Here is a 10,406-nt window from a genome sequence, read left to right as displayed (position 1 = left end):
TTAACGATGAATTAAGCACTTTACTAATGTTTAACTAATGCTTAATAATGTGTTAGTTGAACATTTAAAACTGTCTTTACTAATGCTTTGTAATGCATTACTAATGGTGAATTCATGATGAGTTCATGAGGATTTAAGGATTAACTAATGCTGAAATTATGCTGAACCAATGCTTAACTAATGCTTAATAGTGTATAGTTATTATAAAGTGTTACCAAAATAAACTCAAACAAGCACATTTTAAAACTTTTTTTTATGTTTATTTAGTGGATTAATTGCAAAGCAGATGAAAATATTTGACTTAACAGAAAGAACATAGATTACTAGTACATTTTCTAATATCTAAATGTTGTATGAGCAAAGAGCACAAACAGTAAAGAAGTAAATCTCAGACGCTCTTTTCTTGAGTGGAACAGCCTGACTTGTTGATGTTCTTCTCTGCAGTCTGGGACCCCATAGACACCTTACATGTGTAAACCTTATCCATGTTCCAGTCCGACGTCTGGATGTCCAGAGAGCTGCTGATTTGGAACGTCTGGTCTGGTTTCTGAACAGCGGTGCTGGTGGAGATCCCACTGCTCACTGGACTCCCAGCAGCCGACCAGGTGACATCTGCAAAAGGCCCAGACTGACTGGACAGACAGACCAGAGTGGCTTTGTTGGACTGGAGTTCAACGCTGGACGGAGGGAAGACTGTCAGGACAGGAGGACGGAGGCTGGAGCCTGAAAGTACATTCACAACAAAGACATTCATAAAGACAAGTTAAAAATATAATTCAATAATTCATATTTAACATGATAAAATGAATATATTTTTCTGGCAGTATAACCATGCTGAAGAAGCAGAGAATTTAAAATTGGAAAAAAAGAACTTAAAATGATCACTTGAAAAATAAACAGTCACCCCTTTCAAAAAAAATCTCCCAAAAATAAACTTATATATTCAAAATTTTGATTTGCATTCCTGTTAGCTGAATTTAGAATCAACTGAATGAAATAATTTCCAGACAAATTCCAAATTATATCTGAACTGTGCAGAATATTAGATAAACATAATAAGAAAGTTAGCATTAATATCACAATTCAAATGCAATTACTAGAATATTCAGCAAACAGTTCAGCAATAAAGATTTTAAAAGCTCTTACAAATGTGAGAATAAATATAGGTACGATCTTGAAAATGTTCTCCATCTAACATTCCTGAACCATTTATATACTTTAAGTATTTGGAGAAAATGTTTCAAATATTGTGATCAGATTTTCTTTTTATCACCACAGACACTGCCTGGTATCAAAGCAGAAAATATCTTTGTTTCACCAACCAACATGGTAAATATTTTAAAGAATTAGTCACATATTCATTTGTTTCAAGTTATTCTTCATGTACAACAGATAAACAAAATGTGTCTATTTGCATAATAAGGTTTAAAAGCACTTACTTGTTACCATCAGCTTGGTTCCTTGTCCGAATACCACAGTGATTCAGTTTGTATACATGGCCGTACAAAAACCTCCTGACTCTCTAATGAGGGGAGTGGAAGTGAAACATCCTGTTGAGACAAACTTTCACTGTCAACATTTCATCATTTCAACGGTCTGCTTATATTCTAAAACACTGCTGGAGTATTTCAAACACTCTTATCTGTGTAGGAAAATGGATTCAGTTCCAGATTTAGTGATTTAATGAGTGTTTAATATTGCTGAGAATTCATAAATGCTGCAGTGTTCCCATGCAGGTTTTTGTCACAGTATAAATCACGGTGATACAGCAGCAGAAGCAGAGCCGTCCCATGTCTGACAGAAATACTGAGCAGAGTCTCCTTCCTCTGTCTGCTTAATGATGAACTGGTAATCTAGACTTGATGATGCTTTCGAGTTAAATCGGTCTGAGGAGAACCCTGTTCCAAAGGTGGGTGAGCTGTGAGAATGGTAGAAATATAGAATATACTGAGGAGCCCCACTTGGCTTCTGTTTGTACCAGCTGACAACATATCCAACATCTCTCTGAATGTTACAGTTGAGAACAACTTCTTGTCCTGTAGAAACTGTGTGAACAGCAGGTGTCTGGGTCAACACAATCACTGCATCCACATCTGCAACATAAACACACAAAAACACATCAGTGAGAGGTTTATGCCTGAAAATATGGAACAGGAAGGAATCAGAAGAACATCTTACAGGTGAGAGCAGCGATGAGAGAGCAGAGGATCCTCAGCATGTTGTCAGTGTTTGGAGTAAATGTCCTGTACTGTCTAAGTGAAATGTGAGTTGGGTTGGAGGGAGAGGAGAAAAGAGTCTGAAGCTTATAAAGGCACTGAGGTAGTAAGGGGAGGATCCTTTCCAAACTTCCTCAATTTAAAAGAAGAACAATAAAGATGAGGTGTTTGTGTTTCATTTAAATTTATGCTCCACTATTTTAAAAAATGTGAATTTCTGGAGCTAACAATGAACAACAGCATAAATCCAGATTTTATTTGTGTGTTAGTTTTATTGGAAGATGTGTCGGGGCTGTTTCTTGTCTTTGGTGTCTGTTTCAAATCACCTTCTACAATATTTCATTTTGAACCAAATCATTGATTTTACAGTTGGCCATTTAATGACCCTCCATGTGTTCTACTGACAATTTGCAGAGGATCATTATTACACTCAAATGTCTACTTCCACTTCAAAAGGTGACCTCACATTATTTTGAAGTCCTTGTTTTATGCAGAATTCATCACTGAATCAATAACTGAAGGCTGTCCAAGCAACATTCTTCAGTAGAATGGGAGAGAGAGCCTTCAATTATCAGGCGTCTCTCCTGTGGAACCAGCTCTCAGTTTCGGTTCTCTTTTTTTGAAGACCAGACTTGAAATTTTCGTCTTTGACAAATCTTACAGTTAGGGCTGACTCACTCAGTCCTTCTCCCATTTACCGTTATTGCATTGCGTTCCCTTTGTGTCCCCCTGTGTCCTTTTTCTGAGTGTCCCTGGTCCCACAGCTGGATGCTTCTCAGTCTCCATCATGTCCACTGTGGGATGCTGCTCCAGTTCACTGCTTCCAGGTGCCCATTTTCACCAATCTACTCTGCATCGCCCTTACTATACATGATATGCTCATCTACACACTGTTTGCATCCTACTACCAGCTATATATTTACAGGTAAAAGCCAGAAAATTAGAATATTTTCATAAACTTGATTTATTTCCGTAATTGCGAACAAAAGGTATAACTTTTACATTATATGTAATCATTGCACGCAGACTGATGCACTTCAAATGTTTATTTATTTAATTTTGATGATCATAGGTGGCAACAAATGAAAATCCGACATTCCGTGGGTCAGAAAATTAGAATATTACCTGAGGCCAATACAAAAACAGGATTTGTAGAAATGTTGGCCAACTGAAAAGTATGAACGTGAAAAATATGAGCATGTACAGTACTCAATACTTGGTTGGAGCTCCTTTTGCCTCAATGACTGCATTAATGCGGCGTGGCATGGAGTCGATCAGTTTCTGGCACTGCTCAGGTGTTATGAGAGCCCAGGTTGCTTTGATAGTGGCCTTCAGCTCTTCTGCATTTTTGGGTCTGGCATTCTGCATCTTCCTCTTAACAATACCCCACAGATTTTCGATGGGGCTAAGGTCGGGCGAGTTGGCTGGCCAATTGAGTACAGAAATATCATGGTCCTTAAACCAGGCACTGGTAGATTTGGCACTGTGTGCAGGCGCCAAGTCCTGTTGGAACATAAAATCCCCACCTCCATAAAGCAGGTCAGCAGCAGGAAGCATGAAGTGCTCTAAAACTTGCTGGTAGACGGCTGCGTTGACCTTGGATCTCAGGAAACAGAGTGGACCGACACCAGCAGATGACATGGCACCCCAAACCATCACTGATGGTGGAAACTTCACACTAGACTTCAGGCAACGTGGATCCTGTGCCTCTCCTGTCCTCCTCCAGACTCTGGGACCTCGATTTCCAAAGGCAATGCAAAATTTGCTTTCATCAGAAAACATAACTTTGGACCACTCAGCTGCAGTCCAGCTCTTTTTTTCCTTAGCCCAGGTGAGACGCTTTGCGCGCTGTTTCTTGTTCAAAAGAGGCTTGACACGAGGTATGCGGCAGTTGAAACCCATGTCTTTCATGCGTCTCTTGGTGGTGGATTTTGAAGCACTGACTCCTGCAGCAGTCCAGTCCTTGTGAATCTCCCCCACATTTTTGAATGGGTTTTTTTTCACAATCTTCACCAGGGCGCGGTGATCCCTGTCGCTTGTACACTTTTTCCTACCACAGTTTTTCCTACCCTTTGCCTCTCCATTAATGTGTTTGGACACAGAGCTTTGAGAACAGCCAACCTTTTCAGCAATAACCTTTTGAGTCTTGCCCTCCTTGTGCAATGTGTCAATGGTTGCCTTTTGGACAGCTGTCAAATCTGAAGTCTTCCCCATGTTTGTGTAAGCTTCAGAACTGGACTGAGAGACCATTTAAAGCCCTTTGCAGGTGTTTTGAGTTAATCAGCTGGTTAGTGGGTGGCACCAGGTGTCTTCAAACTTGACCCATTTCACAATATTCTAATTTTCTGACCCACGGAATGTCGGATTTTCATTTGTTGCCACCTATGATCATCAAAATTAAATAAATAAACATTTGAAGTGCATCAGTCTGCGTGCAATGATTACATATAATGTAAAAGTTATACCTTTTGTTCGCAATTACGGAAATAAATCAAGTTTATGAAAATATTCTAATTTTCTGGCTTTTACCTGTATTGCCAGAGCCTTACACCATAACAGTAAACTGTGAATCTGTTTCAGTGTTGGCTTGAACTTTGTATGTATCATCTATGTTACTCTTATCAGACATAAGAGTGTATCTCAATGTGTGTTGTATGTTTCCTTGTCCCCCACCCCCGTCTTCTCCCGTCCCTCTTCCTCCCCCCTCCACCACCTCCTCTATCTCTTCTATCCTCCTCAACCCAGCCAGTCAACAGTAGATGGGTCAACACATACTAGCTGAGTTCTGCTGAAGATTTCCTCCCATTTAAAGGGAGTTTTTTTCTTGCTGCTGTCACCTTTGGGCTTGTTCTGGGGGTTCAGGCATATGAGTTCTATAAAGTTTCTTGATACAATTTGAATAGTAATTGGCCCAAAATAAACAAAATTGAATTGAACTGCATTGAACCTTCACCCATAACATTTCCACCACTTTCACTTACACTCTTCATAGACAGCAAAGGAAGAAGTCATGAGGTGAGTTTTTTTTCTACAGCAGACTCTGTAGAGTTTGCATTCATGTAACAGCATTATTATGTGCTTTTAAAATGTTATTTCTCTGTATCTCACACAGTGGCAACATAGCACAAAACACAGCACCATAGTGTATTGTAATCAGACAATACATTTATTTTTCAAATAAAGGCACTTGGAAAGGATGTAATGAGGTCAGAGCAACTTACAGTAATTAACAATTCAGTACAGACTGCTTTACCAACAGTACAGTTTCAAAAACAATGAATATTTACATTCATCTGAAATTTTTTACACTGATTTATAAGTATTATTTGATCATTTTAAAGAATTTCATTTGGGTGTGAATACCTCACTTCTTGCTGCATGTGGCACCAATATACCACATAAATGAACAGAGGGAATTTCAAGGTCTGGAAATGTCAACACTATTGAAGTTCTGCAGACTCTGATCATTTTACTACCATGAAATCAGGGCACATACTGTAAATACAAGAAATTCATTTATTCTTGACTTTTTTTTATAAAAGATTTGCAACTAATAGGGGATTTAAATCCAGTTTTATTTTGGTTTGTTTTTAATATTTTGCCAATTTGTTGACTTGCTCAATAACGATGTTAAAGTATAAAATAATGAACACTAATATACCATGTACTGTATATGGTATAGCTACTTCTTCATGTTCAGTCATGTCAGAGATTAGTAATCTTGTACATTAAATTGGTGTTTTGCATTAAAGAAAATTACTTGTAATCATTGCTAGAGTTCCCTGAATGATAGATATAGAGAACATCAGCCAGAAACAACAAAAGCAGAAGTGCTCAGGGAGGGGTTTTTTGTCACAGTATAAATCACTGTGATACAGCAGCAGAAGCAGAGCCATCCCATACGCTACAGTAATACACTGCAGAGTCTCCTGCCTCTGTCTGTTTAATGATGAGCTGATAATCTACACTAGATGAAGCTTTAGAGTTAAATCGGTCTGAGGAGAACCCTGTTCCAAAGGTGGGTGAGCTGTGAGAATGGTAGAAATATAGAATATACTGAGGAGTCCCACTTGGCTTCTGCTTGTACCAGCTGACATAATTTCCAACATCTGTTTGAATGTTACAGTTGAGAACAACCTCTTGTCCTGTAGAAACTGTGTGAACAGCAGGTGTCTGGGTCAACACAATCACTGCATCCACATCTGCAACATAAACACACAAAAACACATCAGTGAGAGGTTTATGTCTGAAAATATGGAACAGGAAGGAATCAGAAGAACATCTTACAGGTCAGAGCAGTGATGAGAGAGCAGAGGATCCTCAGCATGTTTTCAGTGTTTGGAGTAAATGTCCTGAACTGTCTGAGTGAAATGTGAGTTGGGTTGGAGTGAGAGGAGAAAAGAGTCTGAAGCTTATAAAGGCACTGAGGGAGTAAGGGGAGGATCCTTTCCAGACTGCCTCAATTTAAATCAATCTAAAAAAAAGATAACATGTTTGTATTTCAGTTAAATTTGTGCTCCATTATGTTTAAATGTGAATCATTGGAGCAGAACGACAGCATGAATCGAGATTTTTCTGTCATCAAAAGAAACAGATTAAGAACTCCAACACCAGCTAGTGCTGTTTCTTTTCTCAGATTACACAGATGTGATCAAGGCACCTAAAACAGAGAAATTCTGTCACAGTGAAAACAACAAACTAAATAACATATAACATGTCTCTGCAGTTAAAAAGGAAACAGTTGTGGTTGTTGACATGATAAGATTCACTTTTTCAGAGGTTCCTGACAAAAATGTGTTTTGTTTGTTCAGAGGTTGTCTAAAACATTGGCCCTTTATTTGGGAATTTGTGTCAAATGAACACAAGGTTTCTGTGGAATAAAGAAATAGAAACAAAACTACATCAGACTGTAGTACCCATATTTGTTGATATTTGACCTGAGTCCATGTTATTGAGGGAATAGTTCAAGTTTCAAAAGCAATCCAAGTAAATGACAGGATTTTGGGGACCTTTAGTGACTTCCAATGGGTTCTTTGTCGTGGACTGCTCCTCTTGATTTGTGATCCAACTTTTCATGGAGATTTGAAGAGTTACAGTGAAACATTTGAAGTGGAGTTTTGTTTGTGAGCAGCAAGATCAGAAGATGTTCTTGAACTGTGTTGTTCGAAAATGCAGTTATGATCAAAACGTTTTGTTCATTCATTCACGGCCTGTCGTAGAAAAGGAGCAGAAATTTGATGAGTTTTCAGGCCAGAAATAGCACTAAAACATCAAGTACAAGCGGCCAAGACAACATTGGCAATATGGCTGAATGATGCAGGAGATCACACTGCAGAGTTGAGTTATTGAGTGACTAAAGAAATCTCATCAATTCAAAGATGTAGAATTGAACGACAAATGTTAATTCGGGATGTTTAGTGCTTCAGCACAGCTCCACTGTTGGCAAGATTCTGTGACAAGTTTCAGAAAGCAGAAGTGAGCATGCTCAGTGAGGAGGTTTTTGTCATGGCATGAATCACTGTGATGTGTGCTCATTAACAGAGCTGTCCCATGTTTTACAGTAATAGACTGCTGAGTCTCCCTCCTCCACATTGCTGATGATCAAACGATAATCTGATTGTGACTGATGAGTGGATGTGAACTTGGGTGAGGAGAAACCAGAGCCATAGGTTGGAGAACTAGCAGTGCGATACTTTTTCACAACAAATTGAGGAACTCCTCCTGGAATCTGTTTATACCAGCGACCACTAGATGTAGTAACATTCCCCAGGTTACAGTCCATGCTGGCTGTCTCTCCTCTCCTCACTGTCATTACAGGAGGCTTCTGTGTCACCACCGTCACTCCACTCACACCTGGAAACAACAAGACGACATGAAGCCAAGAGAAACACACAGAATGAGGTGAAAATGACAGTAAGTCAGCCTCCTTACATGTCAGAGCAGTGATGAGAGTGCAGAGAGTCACCAGCATGTTGTCAGTGTGTGATGAGAAAGGTCTTGTAGTTTAAAAAGTAGCTGCTGACAGATGAGATGGTTTGGGGAATGAGGAGAGGAGGAGCTGGAGGAGTTATTTATTTCAACACTGAAACTGAGAGTGACTGATGGGAGGAGGAGCTTTTGGTCAAAATCTTCATGGTTAGTGAGTTTTCCACTGGGGGAAACTACTGTATTTGTAGCTCCTGATGTAGGAGATGTCTCTCTAATGATCCTGATGAAGATTTGCTACATTTTCCAATAAATCAAGCTTTTCAGAGGCATTTCTGAAAACAAAGTTAAAAAGATTCTTTTTGACCACATGTCTTGCCATCCTTATGCATGATTTTTTATGATTTGTACATAAAAGTAAGATGTCCATGAAATTATAGTTTTTCTCAGTCGCTTTGGTACATTTCTCAGATCAGAATTGAAATTCTCAAAACTACTTGTTCAATCTTCACATCATTGTGGCACATCATAAAAGTAGTTTCTCATTACTTTGAACAAGTTGCAAATGCTTTGGTACATCCATGCCAATGATTATGTACAATTTTCTGCTGATTCCTACATTTTCAATTGCTTATGTCATGTTGATCTAAATATATTATAATGGGTTTCTGTTAAATAATCTCACCCACCCACAACATTTAGGCATTAGTTCATTGCTCAAGTGTTTCTATATAAAATGGTTGAACAAGTTTTCATGATATGTCAAGGATGTTTTTTATACTTTTCCATGAGACTTTTTCAAAAAAAATTTGTCCTGAACTGGTAAATTGCTTCCAGGTGAATCTTGAATTTCTCTACGAAGGGAAATGTGTGAAGGGTTAGGATTTTCTGAAATTGCTCAAAGATGCAACAGAAGATATTTGTGATGTGGATGAGAATTTGTGGCCCAACAGACAGGAAAGTCAGGACATGTAGGAAGACTGCACTGTAATTCCTACAGCACTGCATGTAGAGTTTTGGTTCGAGAAATGTACCAAAACGACTGAGTAAAACTGTAATTGAAATATCTCCAGTCTGGGACTGTTCCTTTGTATTTTAAAGAAAGTTGGCTTTTGCTCACTCACACAGGGCATGAAACCAGGGGTCACACTGTAAAATCAAACAACCAAAAATGACCTGTTCTGGAAATTTATAATGGAGATTCTCAACCAATAGTGCATTCAATCCAGTTTTATTTCAGTTTTGATTTTGTTTTCAATGTAATTGCTTTAATGATGAATTTGAAGTTTAAAAAAATCATTAAAATTTGAATATTTTTGCTTAAAAAAGTTGGAAAGGATGTAATGAGGTCAGAGGAAATTACAGTAAATTATACATCAGTACAGTCTGCTTTACCAACAGTACAGTTTCAAAGACAATCAATCTTTAGATTCATTTGGAATTTTTTATACTGATTTCCCAAATTTTTTTGATCATTTGAAAGCATTTTTCATGGGTGTGAATATCTCTCTTCTTGCTTCATGTGGCACCGACATACCAAACAAATGAACAAAGAGAATTTCAAGGTCTGGAAATGTCAACACTATTGAAGCTCTGCTGACTCTGGTTATTGCATTGCTATGTAAATATAAGAAATTCATTCATTCTTGATTTTTTTTTAAAGTTTTACAACTAATAGGGGTTTAAATGGAGTTTTATTTGGTTTGTTTTTAATGTTTTTTCATTTAGTTGATTTGCTCAATAATGATTTTAAAGTCATTAAAAAAGCATTTGCAAATCATGAAAACTAATATACCATGTATATGGCAAATAAGATCAACAATCGCTACTTATTCACGTTCAGTCATGTCAGAGATTAGTAATCTCGTACACTAAAGTGATCTTTTGTATGAAGGAAAAATGGTAAAAATATAGAATAGACTGAGGAATCCCACTTGGCTTCTGTTTGTACCAGCCGACATAATTTCCAGCATCTCTTTGAATGTTACAGTTGAGAACAACCTCTTGTCCTGTAGAAACTGTGTGAACAGCAGGTGTCTGGGTCAACACGATCACTGCAACCACAACTGCAACATAAACACATTAATAACAGTTTTAGGTCTGAAGATACGGAGCACAATCGAATCAGAAGAACATCTTACACGTCAGAGCAACGATGAGAGAGCAGAGGATCCTCAGCATGTTGTCAGTGTTTGGAGTAAATGTCCTGAACTGTCTAAGTGAAATGTGAGGGTTGGAGTGAGAGGAGAAAAGAGTCTGAAGCTT

At 38.2% G+C, this 10,406-nt stretch overlaps 1 protein-coding gene across 1 annotated transcript; it reads right to left on the bottom strand.

Annotated features, from left to right (window-relative positions):
- Positions 1 to 244: 244 nt before the first annotated feature.
- LOC110972196 (immunoglobulin lambda-1 light chain-like) lies at positions 245 to 8,187 on the bottom strand. The gene is made up of 4 exons (XM_051941193.1): positions 8,148 to 8,187; positions 7,744 to 8,069; positions 1,440 to 1,473; positions 245 to 723 (listed from the first exon to the last, which is right to left on the bottom strand). The coding sequence occupies exons 1-4, from the start codon at positions 8,185 to 8,187 to the stop codon at positions 389 to 391; spliced, it is 735 nt and encodes a 244-aa protein (XP_051797153.1). The 3' UTR covers positions 245 to 388.
- Between the last annotated feature and the right edge of the window lie 2,219 nt (positions 8,188 to 10,406).

The sequence above is a fragment of the Acanthochromis polyacanthus genome, chromosome 21, assembly GCF_021347895.1.
Source record: "Acanthochromis polyacanthus isolate Apoly-LR-REF ecotype Palm Island chromosome 21, KAUST_Apoly_ChrSc, whole genome shotgun sequence".
Lineage (NCBI taxonomy): Eukaryota > Metazoa > Chordata > Actinopteri > Pomacentridae > Acanthochromis > Acanthochromis polyacanthus.
This window is presented reverse-complemented; position numbering and strand designations above follow the sequence as displayed.

What these genes read in the sequence shown, in the direction of transcription:
- LOC110972196 (XM_051941193.1), bottom strand. Translation starts at nt 8,187, where the DNA reads ATGCTGGTGACTCTCTGCACTCTCATCACTGCTCTGACAT. An exon ending in ACAGCTCTGTTAATGAGCAC is followed by an intron (nt 1,474 to 7,743) that starts ACATCACAGTGA and finishes TGAATCACTGTG; the next exon opens with GTATTCGGACAAGGAACCAA. An exon ending in AACCAAGCTGATGGTAACAA is followed by an intron (nt 724 to 1,439) that starts GTAAGTGCTTTT and finishes ATGTACTTTCAG; the next exon opens with GCTCCAGCCTCCGTCCTCCT.